Source organism: Haliotis rubra, unplaced genomic scaffold, assembly GCF_003918875.1.
Source record: "Haliotis rubra isolate DU_JTF1 unplaced genomic scaffold, ASM391887v1 Scf1280, whole genome shotgun sequence".
Taxonomy (NCBI): domain Eukaryota; kingdom Metazoa; phylum Mollusca; class Gastropoda; order Lepetellida; family Haliotidae; genus Haliotis; species Haliotis rubra.
Genome location: NW_025765204.1, coordinates 116,594 through 135,000, shown reverse-complemented (window position 1 = coordinate 135,000; position 18,407 = coordinate 116,594). Strand labels below are relative to the sequence as shown.

Below are 18,407 nucleotides of genomic sequence, written 5' to 3'. Positions count from 1 at the left end.
ATGTTGGACATGGCGGGAGTTCTCACAAATGGGAGTAGACCGACATGGCGATATACTACAATGACTGCAGCTTGGATTTGTGGACCATGTAGATATATACAACCATATATACTTAGTCGGAATAATAATCAGTAAGGTTAAGGAATATTGTGCGACGTTAAACAACATACCAAGTACAGTATTCATAGAAGTAATTAAGTGAGTTTAGGAGATTTTGCTGGCTAAAGGAATGGATCGTCTGCATTAAATAAGACTATAAAATGTAGAAGTGAGTGAGTGAGTTTAGTACGCCGCATTCAGCAATATTCCAGCTAAATGGCGGCGGTCTGTAAATAATCGAGTCTGGACCAGACAATCCAGGGATCAACAGCATGAACATCGAACTACGCAATTGGGATACGATGACATGTGTCAACCAAGTCAGCAAGCCTGACCACCCGATCCCGTTAGTCGCCTCTTACGACAAACATGGGTTACTGAAGATCAATTCTAACCCGGACCTTCACGAGTCAGTAACGTTAAGGTATAATAATCAATAAAATTAATTCCTAATGGTAATTACTACTTAACGTTGATGTGCTGTCAGTAGAACAGTACATGTGTTCACATGTTAAAAACACATCCGTGTCCACATGTATCATTAACTCCCACGATGAAAAGAGGTTGAAGGGAAATTGAAGCTGCAACACAGTTTAGGATGAAAACGTTTTCGAAACTGAAGATGAATTTGAAGAATTTAGTGATTTCGATAATCTTAATCTCGGTTTCAAGTACTGACGATGGTAGCGTATATGGTGGGCATTTAACGCAAATGTTTTGTATTATTATACAATCTGTTAAAACAATGAAATGTGATAAAGTATATCAAATATAATTAATCAATACGTGTGATACGACGATATATGGGAACATATTGTTGACGCTTTAGGAAATGTGAATAGGGATCTTATCTCTTCTTTAGTAATGATAAGCTTAATTTCTGTTTTGTATCGAGTAGATTTTAAAATGATAGTGAGTGAGTGAGTTGAAAGGCATTCAGAAGTTGGAGCAGTAAGGGAAGATAACAATATATGGATGAACAACGTCTTTATTACAGTGAGTGAGTGAGTGAGTGTGATTTTACGCCGCTTTTAGCAATATTCCAACAATATCACGGCGGGGGACACCATAAATGGGTTTCACACATTGTACCCATGTGGGGAATTGAACCCGGGTCTTCGGCGTGACGAACGAACGCTTTAACCACTAGGCTACCCCACCGCCCTTATAAAATAATAAGAAATAGTAAGAAATGTTCTGTCCTTTTGTAAGCTGTACATATTTTTTATTTTGTATAACAAAGATCTTAAAGGTTTTCGACATGCGTAATTATTTGACAGGATATTTTTCTTCATTTGTAGGTCACTCCGTCAAGTTATTAATTGGGCGGCAGTCAGTCTAACTCGGACTAACCACACATCATATATTATTATAAACCACGGCTCACCCACATTTGACGGCATATAAAGGACAACCGATGTCACAATACCAGATACACCCAGCATACATTCCTACATCCCTTCTCATATCTAGGTGTGTTGACAGCGAGAATCACGCGGCTCCTTGGCAGGGCAACTAAGTGTAGATTGATCGACGATTTAGAGCGCGGCAATACATAGCGTGTATTCTGCGTCTAATGTAATGAAATGCCTGCCTGCATTCCTTAAGAGACATAAGTCACGCTATGCTTACAGGCCTTGTCATATCAAGGATATTGCTTCACGGGAGATAGTGCCAGAATTACAAGGAGAATCTGTGTGACCTGCCCCCAGTGCCTAGCCTTTCTTGAATGTTGAATGTAGATATCGATCAAAATAGGTATTAGGTAGCACCCATGCAGTATAAACGATAAAAGTTCCAAAACCTTTCATATGGATTGTATCTGTATTTTAATATGACCTCGTTTTATGAGTTAAGTCTCACGTGTCGCTTATAATATTCTGAATAATACACAATAATATGTTTATGATGTAATACTTGGTACAGATTACTGTATTAACTGCCATTTGTTTTCAATGTATAAAGTAAAGCATTTGTAATAGTCAATATCAAATACATTTATAATAATATGATAGCATGCAAAAGCACGTTTCTTAAATCATAATGTGGCGCCCTCAAAACGTAGTCTGTGTCTTCCATATATATATATGCAGATAAAAACACGGTTCTTGTGTAGTGTATCTCACGGACTTCATCGAGTGAGTATGGTTTTACGTCGCATTTAGCAATATCCCAGCAATATCATGGCGGGAGACAATAAATGGGCTTTATACATTGTCCCCATGTGGGGAATTGAACCAGGGTCTTCAGCATGACGAGCGAACGCTTTGACCACTGGGCTACCCCACCGTCCCTTGACTTCATTGAGATGAGTAAGTGAGTTTGATTGATCCAGTATCTAAGCCATATCACTGCGTGTCAGGAGGGATGAGGATGAGGAGGGAAGCATATCCACAACACGATCCGATATGTACTGACAAGCCTGGAAACGCTCTCTCTGAACACTCTTAATACATCCGTGGTGATTCAAAGTATTGAATGCTTGTAAAACCCAACCGTCTCTGGCATAATGCAATGCAGTAATCACAATTAATCTCCATTTGGCACTGGTTATCCTCATGTTAACAGAGACACCTTTCTGATGGTGCTTCTCGGGAGAAGCTGCCAACAGGCAAGCAACAGAATAATCACGGTGAGCACAAACAGAGGGAAGGGGAATATTGCCAGCATGATCACAACGGCCACAAACATCCATGCTGCAAGAAACACCTCGTCATCGGGCACTTCTAAAGCCATGAGATTGTCCACCAGATCTTTAGCTGTCACCCGATTGTGGAAATCTATCACCAACATTGACTCAATCAGTTTGTACATTGTTACATCATGGATGTGCTTTTTAAGCTGGTCTTTGATCTGCGCGTCTGTAGCTCTGTAGAAAGGCGTTCCCCCTTTGGCCCAAGGGGTCAAGCGATTGTCAGATGATGTTTCCTTTGAAAAGAGCAAATAAAATACTATTCCTAGCGAGAAGACATCACAGGATCTCGTGTACTGTCTATTTTTCACTTCAGGTGCAATGAAATACGGAGTTCCACACAATGATTGGAAATAGAGTTCTTCTTGACCCACCCCATTGCTTGGTCCGGGATCAGAACCAGCTATTCCAAACCTTGCCACACCAAAGTCCGAAATCTTGCATCTTGGAATTCCATATGGTCCCTTTACCATTAAGATATTCTCAGGTTTAATGTCTCTGTGGACGATGTTGTTGCTGTGTAGATGGTGCAGACCTTTCGCCATGTCCAGCATGAGGGACGTGGCGACGTCTTTGTCTGGTCGGTGGGCTATAACGTAATCCTCAAGTGTCCCTAGCGCGCAGTACTCTAGGACAATGTACCAGTTGTACTTTGTCTGAAAGGAATCAATGAACACAACAATATTATCATGCTTTGGTATCGATTTGTGGGAATCTACCTCCATTTGAAGAATCATATTGTCAACTTTGGCACCGATCACAATATCCTTCATGGCATATTCCTTCCCCCCTTTCTCCACTTTGTACACATCTCCAAAAGCTCCGGTTCCAAGAGTCGAAAGGATTTTATAATCCCCAATACGGTCCGGATACATGTTGAGTTGACGAGCAATCAACTGAGGATCTCGCGCCAGTCCCATAGAGAAGTCGAAAGCTCCCAACACCACCAAGATTCCTCTGCGTTATAACCTTTCACATCCGCGTCAGGCGAGTATATATCGCAGTAGACCAAATAAAAAAATTGGGACAGTTCTCCAACACGTTCTGTACACTGTGTTGTCCCGTCAGCCAAGTGCATTGATGAAGCATTGGCCTATTTATATCTCTGGGCTATCCCTTAACGTGAATGTTCCGATTCGTTAGAAAACGCGTCTCACACGCTCAACCAAGCGTTGTAAGTATGACTTCAAAGGAGAGTACGCTGGATGCCCGAGTCAACATTGGCTGTGTCCCAGTTGCCTTCTTTCAAACATTAACACAGGCCGATGAGTCATCTGCGGAACGGCTCGGTCCTTTGTGGTGAATGAGATCAGCTGTAGTCAACGTCATAGCCGTCCACGTGGTCTTGTTCTAAATATGTTAAGTAGACTGACAGGGTTTGGTTTGTATCTCTGTCCGATCTAGGTAGAGGCCCACATACCGAGCTGTACATACTGTATTGCTCTGCTCTCAATGTAGTCGATACACACCAATTGAATCAATATTGATTTATACTGCAACATATGTAGGGAGCCTAGATTCTGGTCACACACAGCGCGCATCTTACAAGACTGAGTCATCCCTTTAACCATTATAAAAATACAAAATATTCAACTGGCTGCGTTTCTTGTTTGATTTTAATAGGTATTAAACTGAAAAGCTTTTGGGAGGTTTCAAGCTGTGCTGTGCTGTGCATTTGTAGGGAACATGAGTCATTGACGTTGAACAAATCTGTATTTCCTAGTTCGTTGCAGCAACGTGATTTTTAAACATTAAATCCTTGTTCTCTTTAATGGTATTACTTTAAGTTATAACAGAGACCATATTATATGGTCTCTGGTTATAACATGTCCAGTCTTATCACGAGACAAATTTAATCCGGAGCTGACGGTATACATTGTATATATACAATGTAAATATCTGGGCCAGGTGCATCGGGACGGTGGGGTAACCTTATGGTTAAAGCGTTCAGACTGAACGCCCGGTGTCGATTCCCCACATGGGTACAATGTGTGAAGCCCATTTCTGCTGTCTCCCGCCATTATCTTGCTAAAAGCTGCGTAAAACCCAGCTCACTCACACACACACGCCAAGCTGAATTGTCTAACTTGTTTGAATGACGCCGAAGGAGGAGTAGCCTAATGTTGTAAGGTGTCAGGCACCTTTTTTGTGAACACCTGGTGTCATCACTGATATACAGTACCCAATTTGTTTAATATTCAACGCTGTTGTGCCATAAATGGAATTTGCTTCGTTGAATAATCGAGACTGAGCTATGCAATACCGTCGATATCGTTATGCTCTATGCAAATATTTATTGCATTGATGCCTTGGGTATCAGTTGTATCAATATAAAAGTGTCTTTTTCTGTTCTTGCCACGTGACCAGTCATTTCGGGTATTTGGGGGTGGGATATCTGTCAAAAACATTATTAGACTATTAAATGAAAGAAATATTTGTGTTTTCTACTGCATCTGAAAACAATATTATCCCCCCAACTTCTTTTTCCGCCCACAATCACCACCACCACTACCACTTTCCCCATCCTTAAGTGTGAATGTCAGAAATACGATTAAACACACAATATACAGCGAAGAATATACATTAATACTCTTCATAGTCAACGTCAGCGTCAAGTCAGAGATATTTAATGCATGTAAGCCCTCCGACCCATAAACATATATGCTCTACATACAGTAACAGTTTTATATGTACAGATATGCCCTATTGTTAACATTTCACTTCTAAGAGAAAAATAAAAAATGTATGAAAAATGAAGCCAGTTTTAATAAGGCAGCACACCCTTTTGAAGGAATAACAGCAGAGTATCTTGACAGTCATTCCTTTCTCGTGGATCTGGTAGCCGAGAGGGTAATAATAGTAATGTGTACTTCTATAGCGCTTAATTCCCTACACCAAGTGCATGCAAACAGACAGTTCATTATTACCCCGGATAACCCAAGCTTGCGAGGCGCAAGAAGGTTATGGTCACATGACTTATCCCACCGGGTACCCATTTTCTGCGGGGTGAACAGAACATGTTTGAACAAACTCACTTGCCTAAGGTGAGACCACACGTATCACATGTGCTTCATTGTGGGGCAGGGCTGAAGTCCTTGAAACTCTCAGGAGTCAAGCTGCCGAACACGGTCACCCATCCAAGGACTGTCCGCGCTCGGTAAACCGGATTCAATACCCAAAAAGGTTCAATGATTGAAGTCCATTACCGGTGTCCCCTGCAGTGATATTGCTTGAATATTACTTAAACTGACGTTGAACCCAACTCACTCACTCACTCACTCCCATCAAGATATTCCCTCACATACTCAGCATGAGCCCATCAACCCCCTAACGCCCCACACCTTTTTCTATAATATCAAAGGTGGTGGCCAGGTACATGTAGCCTTCATGTCCTGCTGTGTTATTAGTTGCCTCACGGTGTGATGAGTAAAATTAACTATCATTTAATCATTGAGTTTTTAAAAGAAATAGAATTGATTGATAAATTTTGATTTATATGTTTTGTGAGAGGGTACGTAAGTCCCCAAACTTCCCAAGTCAGTTTAGTTCTACACACCTTTTTAATCGTAGAATATTTGTTGTTTTATTCTGGCTAAATATCAATACAGTCGCCAGTGGTTGAAGGAATGGTATAAATCCAGCTAGGGTCCATGCAGGTAGCCAAAGTACTGTAAGTCCCCATGGTCCCTAGACTGGTGATCTACCTTCAGTCGCTGGCGATCCTCAGCCTTATTTTATATTGTATTGTCCTAATTTGAAATCCTGTTTTAGAGATATACGCTCGTTTTATTTCCTATTACTGTGATATACTAGTTGGTTTTACTGTCCTTCGTCGACAGGTTTTTAAAATTTGCGCATTTGTCATGAATTTATAACTGTCTTAAGTCACGATATGGCAGAAATACTGCCGCTGTGACTATAAACTTTAACTCACTCTAACTCACAGTGTGATGTAATTAGCATGTCCGGCATGGCGTAGAGATGTGCAGGATATTGTCTTTCGTTTCACACCACACCCATGTAACCTGTTAAACACTCACAGTCAAGCTGAGCGTAGGCTGAAGACCCGGGTTCGATTCCCGAAATGGGTACAATATGTAAAGCCCATTTCTGGTGTACCCCGCCGTGATATTGCTGGAACATTGCTAAACACTATACTCACTCACTCGATTATGATTAATGCAACTATTTGAATTTATAAGCGACATAATATGTATTTTGCTGTCATTATATGCAGTCATCGGATATGTTTATTGTCAGCATCCCTTTATCATGCCAGGATCCGGTGTACGTGGTCAAATTAACACGATTTTGATTGATGCGAGGCTTCTTTAATTACTAAATGAGATATGGTTCATGCTTGGAGAATTCGGAACAGCATTGTTAGCGTAAGTGCTGGCACCATTATGAACGGTACGGTCACGGCAATTTGTAATCCAGAAAACAAGAAAAAATACACAAGTGGGCATATTAACCGTCACATTCAAAGCCCCGATGATCAGTGCAACGTGTATGAACCGGTACTCAGTCAACACAATGACCACTGACGCTGGTAATGTCAAAATAATGTCAAAACCTCACGCCACGCTCTGCTCTTTTGCTTAGTATCTCTCTCTCCCTCTCTCTCTCCCTCTCTCTCTCTCACTCTCTCCCCCACTCTCCCCCCTCTCTCTCTCCCTCTCTCTCCCTCTCTCTCCTCTCTCTCTCTCACTCTCTCTCTCTCTCTCTCTCTCTCCTCTCTCTCTCTCTCTCTCTCTCTCTCTCTCTCTCTCTCTCTCTCCCTCTCTCTCTCTCTCTCTCTCTCTCTCTCTCTCTCACTCTCTCTCTCTCTCTCACTCTCTCTCTCTCTTCCTCTCCCCCCTCACTCTCTCTCACTCTTCACGCACAAATATATATTTTTCATATTTATACACATGACCCGTACAGATGCGATTAATCTAAAGTATTTGAATCTCATGTGAGTGAGTGAGTGAGTTCAGTTTTACGCCGCTGTTAGCAATATTCCAGCAATATCACGGCGGGGAACACCAGAAATGGGCTTCAGACAATGTACCCACGTGGGGAATCGAACCCGGGTCGTCGGTTTGCCGAGCGAACGCCTTAACCAGTAGGCTACCCCACCGCCCCTTGAATCTCATTTAATCCCCTACGTTGTACTGTACGGCCCACCCGATAATGCAGGGATATAACTACGTGTATAGTTACACAGGGCTATACTGACAACGCCCCGTTATTCTATAAATATACGCCGTCTTATGTGATAAGCTGTGTCAATAGAAATTTGTCGAATTGTCCCATTTACTGATAACAGTGTTAATAATAGTGGGTCTAAATCAGCTGATAATCCCATACATGACATCAGCATTCTGTTTCTGACAGCATGCCAAAACAAATATATTCAGGTATAGACTAGGCCCGATTCTGGAAAAAAGGCTCAAATAAAAAATGTTGAGGCACATTTTAGTAGGATTTGGTATCCAGGTTATTTAACCTATTTAAAGGGTGCTGATCACGAAAAGATTAGGATACCAAAATGAAAAAGGTGTTTTTGACCCTCAAAATTGAAAAACAAAATGGCTGCCAAAATCGCCTTAAACAGTGGTAGGTGTGCACAGTATTTTCACCTGTGACTGTATCTCTATTTTTATAAGTTTTGGAAACTTGACCTTTTATGACATTTAAAGAATGCTGATCATGAATAAATAGGATTGCAAAATGTTTTTTGGGACCTCAAATTTGAAAAACGAAATGGCGGCCATAGTCACCGCAAGTAGTGGTAGGTGTGCACGGTATGTCATCACCTGTGACTCTATATTTATTTTCTAATTTGTTTAAACCTGACACTTTATGACATTTAAATCGTGCTGGTCACGAAAAAAGAGGATACCAACTGAAATTTTTTGGTTTATAAACCTCAAAATTGAAAAACAAAATGGCCGCCAAATCATTTTGCAATTCCCTTCTGTCTGGGACAACTAAACAGCAGCTTAACAAACGACAACCAGTTCAAAATACTGCAGCAAGGATTGTTGCACTGACTAGGAAATCAGAGCACATCACTCCTGTTCTCCACAGCCTTCACCGGCTCCCTATGGAACAGCGTATCAGCTACAAGCTCCTTTGTCTTGTCTTCCAGTCTCCGGTCGGGTCAGGCTCCTCCTACATATCTGATCACCAGCAAGAACTGTACGTTCCAAAACCAAAACCCTGCTCCATGTTCCCATGGTAAAAAAACATCCCACTATGCGGAGAGAACATTTGCATATGCAGCCACTAAAGCTTGCAACTCCCTCCCCGAGTACCTGAAAGACTGTGAATCTTTGTCATCGTTTAAGACCCAACCCTGTTCAGACTTGTCTTCTCTGTATAACTTCTCTCATCTCCTGCGCTTAGAGCATGTACTGTGCATGGATTCAGCGCGTTACAAGTGGATTATTATTATGTTTTACAGATTAAAGATAGTATGCAGCAGAGAGGGTTCGGGTGATCTATAATTATTATTATTATTATTAAACCTGAGTTGATGCCACCAACAAGAGATGCCCTATGCCACCACAACCAGCGTGTCCATTACCAAATCATGATCTGGAGGAAAGTTTGGGAAGCTATTCCATCACTTCCCGAATTCACAGAGATGGGTTTGTCACAAAGATGCTTATTCAATGAATCTTTGAATATTGTGCAATGTTGAACTGAAACTTGTTTACGGTTGTGTTGACCAAATTATTAAACATAACATGAAAAAATTGAAATTCAGCTGGTATGGTTCAGCTGATATATTGTGTTGAGAATTGTTTGTTAAAGTTTCATTGATTATCCGTCAATACCGTTAAGGTAACAATGATGTAATCAGCACAAAATCAGCTATTTCTGCGGCCATTTTGTTTTTTCAATTTTGAGGTTCATTATCAATTTCTTTTCAGTAGGTATTTTACCGTTTCGTGATCAGCACCATTTAAATGTCTAAAAAGGTCAGCTTTAAAAAATAGAAAATAAATATAGAGTCACAGGTGATTGCATACCGTGCACACCTACCACTACTTGCGGTGACTATGGCCGCCATTTCGTTTTCAAATTTGAGGTCCCAAAAACATTTTTCCTTTTGCAATCCTATTTATTCATGATCAACATTCTTTAAATGTCATAAAAGGTCAAGTTTCCAAAATTTACAAAATAGAGATACAGTCACAGGTGAAAATACTGTGCACACCTACCACTATTTAAGGAGATTTGGGCGGCCATTTTGTTTTTCAATTTTGAGGGTCAAAAACACTTTTTTTCATCTTGGTTTCCAATTTTTCGTGATCAGCACCCTTTAAATAGGTTAAATAACCTGGATACCAAATCCTACTAAAAATGCCTCTTGCATTACTTTTATCCACAATCGGTCCTAGTCTAGTAAGTGCGTGAAGCCCGGACACCCTGCTGTGTTAGCTATCGAACTATGCCACACAACACCATACACAGTAACTACAACCATATGGTAACAAAACTAAATTGTGAACATATTGTCTCTTGTGTTGCAATAGCTTTAGGCTTGTCGTGTTCATCTCGGAGTATAAACTCTCGCATATATGCAATGTTAAGTGGTGAATACGGTGAAGTAACAATCTAAAATCAGATTTAAGCATTGGTTAAACAGATGCTCTCTCTCTCTCTCTCTCTCCCTCCCTCCCTCTCTCTCTCTTCTCTCTCTCACACACACACTCTCTCTCTTCCTCGTCTCCCCCCAACTCACTCTCTCTCACTCTCACACACAAATATATATTTTTCATATTTATACACATGACCCGTACAGGTGCGATTAATCTACAGTATTTGAATCTCATGTGAGTGAGTGAGTGAGTTCAGTTTTACGCCGCTGTTAGCAATATCCCAGCAATATCACGGCGGGGAACACCAGTAATGGGCTTCACACATTGTACCCATGTGGGGAATCGAACCTGGGTCTTCGTCGTGCCGAGCGAACGCCCCCCTCCCTCTCTAAACTAAATTGTGAACATATTGTCTCTTGTGTTGCAATAGCTTTAGGCTTGTCGTGTTCATCTCGGAGTATAAACTCTCGCATATATGCAATGTTAAGTGGTGAATACGGTGAAGTAACAATCTAAAATCAGATTTAAGCATTGGTTAAACAGATGCTCTCTCTCTCTCTCCTCCCTCCCTCCCTCCCCTCCCTCCCTCCCTCCCTCTCTCTCTCTCTCTCTCTCGTCTCTCTCTCTCTCTCTCTCTCTCTCTCTCTCTCTCTCTCTCTCTCTCTCTCTCTCTCTCTCTCTCTCTCTCTCTCTCTCTCTCTCTCTCTCTCTCTCTCTCTCTCTCTCTTTCTGGTTTCACCAGGAAGGAAACGTTATCTATTTCCGTGTTAATTTGGTTACTGCTTTTACTATAATAACCTTGGTGCAGTGTTAATTGCGACTCCCGGATATTCTATACGTATGAGACTGTATGGCTCGTCACCGTTGAAAAGTGATGCCCATTTTAGTTTACACTTGTCACCTGTGAAGCCAAATAACACCAATAACACACAAACAAAATCACAAATCAAATTTATTAGCTTGTGCAGATTGTCTCCAAATGGTACAAACACAAATATAATATCAGTATTGCGAGTTCTGCACTATAATTTCTACAGAGGTGGTAGCTACAGAATGCCTTTGTTGTACAGCTGATTCTTGACACCAACATTGCGACCAATAATACAGTGAGAATTACCCATATACGGTCAGTTAATCAAACTTGACAACTTCCCGATATTGTAAACGTGCATTTTAGCGACAGGCATTGATTAATCGCCAGTTAAATACACACGTTTTATTAATGTTGAGAAAGGTACAATATGACGTCATTCACTATTCACGGAGACACAATTTACTAACATTACCTCATATAAATAAAAAAAAGACATCAGTGAGGTTTCCCTGCAGAGTTGACTTTTGATTATTTTTTTCGTCGCTAACTCTCTGAACATGACAATAAGGAACTGAAACTCCCCACACAAATACAGATTATGTCCCTTGGGGGAAGCTTCCCTTTGTCGCTTCTATTTACAGTATTACGTGAATTGAGACACATTTTCCTCTTTCATAGTTGTATATATATATATATATGTATCCGTCAGGTTTTGCTGTATCATATCAACTAAATCAATAGTATTAAAAATGTTTCATGAATACATTCCACTCTGCAATAATATCTTGCTCGCATTATCCCATGTCGACCACACCCTCAATGCTCATTTTGCTAAAGTAGGCACTTCTGATTACTGTCGACAATCGCTGTAATGATCAAATTCTAAAAAAGCAAAACAAACAACAACAACAACAACAAAAACAACACCCGCAACTACCTTTCAGTAAAGTGTATTATGTACACAAATGAGCGGAAGATTTAATGCCTGACTGATTTCATTGTTGTATGCCTACCGATAATATCAACACTGTAGCTCCACACCGGTGTTTAAACATTGATACCTCAACACGCACTGTGCACTGCCATCACGTTATGTGATCGATAACGTATCCGTAGATCGATCAATACTTCCACTACCGGTGCATGGTATAAATATTCATGATTTGCGTAATTATGCTGTACAAAAACTGTACATGAAAGGTGTTTTTGAAGCGGCTTTGTAACGGTGTTAGAACCTACACTGAAACGTCGCTCTCACTGTAAGGAAGACTTTGTTCATCAATATATTGTTATCTTCCCTTACTGCTCCAACTTCTAAATGTCTCTCAACAAATTGCTGATCCTTTTCGCGAATTCCTGGTGTTATCACAAACTTTCATATTCATATCACGTAATTTGACTGTTACGCCCAATCTAATTTCTTTCGACGGATAATCGATACTGTTTATTCAATGGGCTGACGTTAATGTTTAATCAGTGAAATATGACTTTACTCAAATTAAAATCAATTATTTAAATTACATCTATCCAGAATTTGATAAAAAAATAGGGTTTTGTATTTTTAATTATATGAATAACAGTGTTCTCTTCAAAACTTTACATATGGGCATGAGTTGAAATTATCTACACTTCCGTACTCACCTTAATATAAATACAGACAATAATCTACACAGTTTGAAATGTCAGGTTATCACTGACCAGTTTCAACCGAGTGACTAAAAGCGAATCGTAGTATCATACCTATTCCACACAATCATTGAATTCAATGCTCTTAGTTTTCATCAGTCATGTATCTATATATATATATATGTATGTTCACGGTTAAGACACAATTGTGGGTATCAAGGCTCAAGATGTTCAAGATAAGCCCCGAAAGAATCCTTTGGGAACAAACTGCCAACATCCCAATGTCAACAGGGCAAGAGCTAGTCCGAATAACGGTGCGGGGAATAACAGGAACATGAGACTGACTGCCGCGAGGAGGCAAGCCACGAAGAATACTTCATCATCAGGGACGGCCACACGTAGAAGTTGTTCTTCCAGAGCGGAGGCAGGTGTTCGGGAGTGATAATCTGTTTTGAGCATTGACAAAATCAACTCACAAATCCCTTCATCGTGTACGTACTTCTCAATTTGCTGTTTGATTTCGTAATCTGTAGCTACGTAGAACAGTGTTCCGTTTCTGACCCAAGGTGATAGTCGTCCATCTTTGGTTCTTTCCGGCGAGAAGAGGACATAGAAGACCACACCAAGAGAGAAAATGTCACAGTGTTTTGTATAATGCTCGTTCCGGACTTCTGGTGCAAGATAGATGGGAGTGCCACATAGGGTATTGAAGTACTCCTCGCCAGCCAAACTGCCCAAGGCGTCAAATTTAGCATCAGAACCAGATGGAATGTTGATGATTCTTGCAACCCCAAAGTCCGATATCTTGCATCTTGGCGGCCCGTGTGGTCTTTCAGCAAGCAAAATATTTTCTGGTTTGACATCCCTGTGTACAATGCCATTGCTGTGGAGGTGGTTCAATCCTCGTGCGAGATCGACCATGAAGGACAAAGCTGTGTCTTTGTCAGGGTTCTTCTTAATCACGTAGTCCTCTAAAGTTCCACGTTCACACAGCTCTAGCACTATGTACAAGTAACCATTCACATGGATGCTTTCAATGAACTCTAGAATGTTTTCGTGCTTTGGGAGGGATTTGTGAGATTCAACTTCTCTCAGTATCCTGTCCATAGATATGCCCCGGAACACATACTTAGTGCAGATACTTTTCAGTGCGAAACGCTTCTTGTCTGTTCGGCGTTCTCCCATGAACACCTCCCCGAACTGTCCTTTACCCAACAACTGAAGTTTCTGGTAGTCACCAATCCAATCGGCTGCCATCTTGATTTCACCTTTCACAGGATCTGTAATGGCGTCTTGCTGTGTTATTCAACGAAGCGGAGCTATTTTCAGACCTTCAACACACATTAAACACTGCGAAGATAGAGCGATCCCTTTCGCATTACAAGGTTGGTAATGGCGTCTAGTTGTATTACTTGACAGCCGGGGCTATTTTAAGATCAAGGGCACACATCTACAGCTGGACACCTTACCTACACTTGGAAGGCTACACTTGCGACCCCTGACAAATACCTGTGCAGACAATGCGCCGATCTATTTGAGTAACACGCGTCTACCTGTATATACATGTTCAGTAAGGTCACCGCGACACTGACATGTAAATATACAGGAGCGAAGGCATATCAAACAAGTCTATCAGTAGGGTGGGGGATAATGTTGATTTTTCTGTTTTGTATATGACCCGGATGTTACTTTACTCCCTTCGATGGAGATATGCATGGTTATGAGCTCCGCTGGTGACAGCCTGGTCACGCACGGCAGAGCGTGGAAGGTCAATGAACACCACGTATATATCTTGCAAACATTTAATGATCGAGTAAGTATGGGTTTACACCGCTTTTGGCAATATTCCAGCAATATCTCGGCGGGCGACACATGAAACGGGCTTCACACTTTGTACCCATGTGGGGAATGGAACCTGGTTCTTAACCATGACGAGCGGACGCTTTACCATTAGGCTAAGCCACCGCCTCCACGTCATGTAAATGAACAAAACCAAGATAGTCTCCTCCGATGTACAGCGAGTGAGTGATTGAGTGAGTGCGTTTTAGTCTCATCCCAATATTTTGATGCAGAAGGATAGCACGAAGTGAGCGAGCGAGTTTAGTTATACGCCACACTCAGCAATTTTCCAGCTGTATGGCGGCGGTCTGTAAATAATCGAGTCTGGACCAGACAATCCAGTAATCAACAGCAGGATCATCGATCTGCAAAATTGGGAACCGATGACATGCGTCAACCAAGACAGCGAGCCTGACCACCCGATCCCGTTAGTCACCTCTTACGACAAGCATGGGTTGCTGAAGATCAATATTCTAACCCGGATCTTCACGGGTTCGGATGACTTGACTTCTCGTTAACCTAACTGACCGTTTCAAAATGTATGGATGACTTCTATTGGCAAATATTAGATGCCGAACTGCAAAAAATGCATTCTTAAACAGTGCTATGCATGCTGTCTTCACATAATTTGATTGTGGTCATGGGAGTGAGTGAGTGAGTTTAGTTTTACGCCACTTTTAGCAATATTCCAGCAATATCACGGCGGGGGACACCACATTGTACCCATATATGGGGAATCGAACCCGGGTTCCCGGCGTGACGAGCGAACGCTTTAACCACTAGGCTACCCCACCTCCTCGTGTTCATAGGACATTAACAACTGACAGACGATCACAAGAGACGTAAATCATCAAATTTTGAGTGAACATAGCAATATTCCGACGATCCTGGATCCTCAGAAATGTGTATCACACATTGTAATAATATTAATGCGGGGATCGAACCAAGCGTAACTATATCGATCACTTTAACCACTATGCTACCCAACTGATATCATAACATTGTTTTCTCATAAAAAGGTACGGATAAATAGAGAATCTCACCCAAGTGTCTACTGATATCAATTATATCCACACGAGTTGATAAAGTTACAAATATCCGAGGCTTGCCGAGGATATTTTTACTTTTATCAATGAGTGTTGATATAATTGATATCAGTAAACACGAGGGTGAGATTCTATTTATCATCAAAAATCATTCTTCATTAGTTTTCAATGAAAAATGTACATATCTCAACTCTGTACTACAATTAGATTTGCAATGCAGCGATGTCATAGCATTGTGACGTCATCAAGTTGATGATATCTTAGCATTGTTAGGACATTGTACAAAATCTACTGTCAAAACGATATCTCCTAGGAGATATCATATGATCTCACACAAGCGATATCTCCTGTGGAACACAGTTTTGGATGATAAATATCTTTACCTCGATTGAACGTGAGGACAATTTTGGTCCGGCAGACTCCTGACCACTGAGGGCGACTTTTCCCTCTCTCCACGTCTGTCTAGTCTGGTCAATGTCCTAGTTTGGCTGGAATGCTGAACGTAAAGATACCAGCACTCATAATTTAGCTCTCACAATATATACAGCCGCCTTCATGGCGTTGTGGACACATGGGTGAGTAAGTATTGTTTTACGCCGCTTTTAGCAACATTCCAGCAATATCACGGCCGGGGGCAGCAGAAATGGGCTTCACACATTGTACCCATGTGGGAAATCCAACACGGGTCGTCGGCGTTACGAGCGATCGTTTTAACCAGTAGGCTACCCCACCGAGCTCAATGGTCAGACGTAACACATGTTATATTTGGGATTACACTTTTTCAGTAAAGTACACATTCTAGTACTTTTGTTGGGTTGACTCCCATACGGGATTCGAACCCACACACTCAGAGACAGGCACCTAATCGACAGAACACAAAGTCAGCAGGCTAACCCACTTGGCTACCGTGTTTCCACAAGAGGTCGGACAACACACATGGCGACCTCTCACCCGGCTCAACCTGACACGGTGGTACGAGAATTCTTGAACACAGGGCCAGTAAGTCGGGTACTAAGCTGTTTCCCGGCTCCCTTTGCGATATGCAACTTGCGATATGCGAGACGGGGCCCCGCGTACTTCCGGTGACAAGCGTGTATTCAAGAACCAGTTCTGGTTCCAAATTGCGTGACCCCCAACTATGACTTAACTAGCCCGGACCAAGTGTCCAACCATGGCTGTCACATCTGTTGACAGTCGTAATAGTGGGCTAATTTGGGGATGGTTAGATCGGAAATTTGTTATTCCTGAAAGGATTATAGGATTCATTACTGACAGTTACCATTTGAAAAGGTATGAAACGATGTTTGTGACCGGAATTACTTAAGTCTCGCGAAGTGCCCTGATCTACTTACGGGACCTATTGTTAACAATTATTATTCTCAAACACCTGTCCAGCAACAGAAAGTATGTATATACTTCTACACCAGTTAATGGAATCAATCAACAGGTACGGTTTATGACTGCCAATGGCACCCCTTTCCAACATAGTCCCGATAACAGCTCACAGATACCAACTAAAAGACAAATTGAAGACAAATTATCATTTAACTTGACCTGATGAAAAGAGACATTAGCGGCATCAAGGCTAATGTAGCTAACCTGGAATTGAAAGTTGACTCTCTTAGCCATCTTGAAGATAAAGTCAAATCCCAAGAAGTGAGCACAAGCTTCACAAATAAATCCTTCGATCAATGAAAAGCAGGTAAAGAGAAAATAGAGTAGAATGTTTCCCCACTAATAGGTAAACGTTACACTCTGGGTGATTTAAAAAACGAAAATAAAAGTTTGAGAGAATCGTTAGTTGATCAACATTGTAGATCTATGCGCGACAATTTGATTTTCACCAGTATCCCAGAAGTGTCGTCTGCTAGCACTAGTCAGGATGCGGGAGACTATCTCAGAGATTTTAATTCAAAGGAACTCAAACATGACAGTTCACACTTGCCATTCAAACGTGTCCACAGAATCGGCCGAAAACGTGTACCTTCAAACCCAATCAAAGTTTTTGATTAGTAAAGAGAGAGATGCTGTTAAGGTAAGGTAAGGTAAGGTAAGGTAAGGTCAGGTAAGGTCAGGTAAGGTCAGGTGAGGTGAGGTGAGGTGAGGTGAGGTGAGGTGAGGTGAGGTGAGGTGAGGTGAGGTGAGGTGAGGTGAGGTGAGGTGAGGTGAAATTGGGATGGACGTCGTGCTTGAGAATATGTCGCTCATATAACGACGTGCATGCGTGTGTGTGTATGTGCGGCTGCTTGTACTAGCCCAGATTTAAGCTGGTTTTATAGTGCTAGCCCACTGAGATACCATGCCGCGGTGAAGCATGAATACCCCACTCAGACACATTATACTGACTCCGAGCCGACCAGTCCTTATTGTACCTATTAATGCCGAGCGCCAGGCAGGGACCAACAAGTACCATATTTTAACGTTTTTCGGTATGACGCGGTCGGGGATCGAACCCGCGACCTTCCGCACTCCGGGCGGATCCACAAAAGATTTTATGATACCAAAGATAAGTTCTGTTGGATTGAGATCGCAATGGTAAGGCTGTAAGCGTAAAGTTTCAAGGCCATGAGCTTTGAGATATCGATCTACCTTATAGATAAGTATTGTTTTGTGGCGCTTTATTATGTCATACATAATATTTTGTTTTCTCGCCATGCTACCATATCACTTATCCTGCTGTTGGATGTTGACGGTGT

General features: G+C 41.6%; 2 protein-coding genes across 2 annotated transcripts; both read right to left on the bottom strand.

Moving 5' to 3' along the window:
• Window positions 1–1,307: 1,307 nt before the first annotated feature.
• Window positions 1,308–4,321, bottom strand: LOC124266825 (serine/threonine-protein kinase PDIK1L-like). The gene has a single exon (XM_046701624.1). It carries the CDS (start codon window positions 3,709–3,711, stop codon window positions 2,656–2,658), a length of 1,056 nt encoding a protein of 351 aa, XP_046557580.1. The 5' UTR covers window positions 3,712–4,321; the 3' UTR covers window positions 1,308–2,655.
• Window positions 4,322–11,320: 6,999 nt separating this feature from the next.
• Window positions 11,321–14,438, bottom strand: LOC124266824 (serine/threonine-protein kinase 35-like). Its single transcript, XM_046701623.1, has one exon. The coding sequence runs from the start codon at window positions 14,081–14,083 to the stop codon at window positions 13,058–13,060; it is 1,026 nt and encodes a 341-aa protein (XP_046557579.1). The 5' UTR covers window positions 14,084–14,438; the 3' UTR covers window positions 11,321–13,057.
• Between the last annotated feature and the right edge of the window lie 3,969 nt (window positions 14,439–18,407).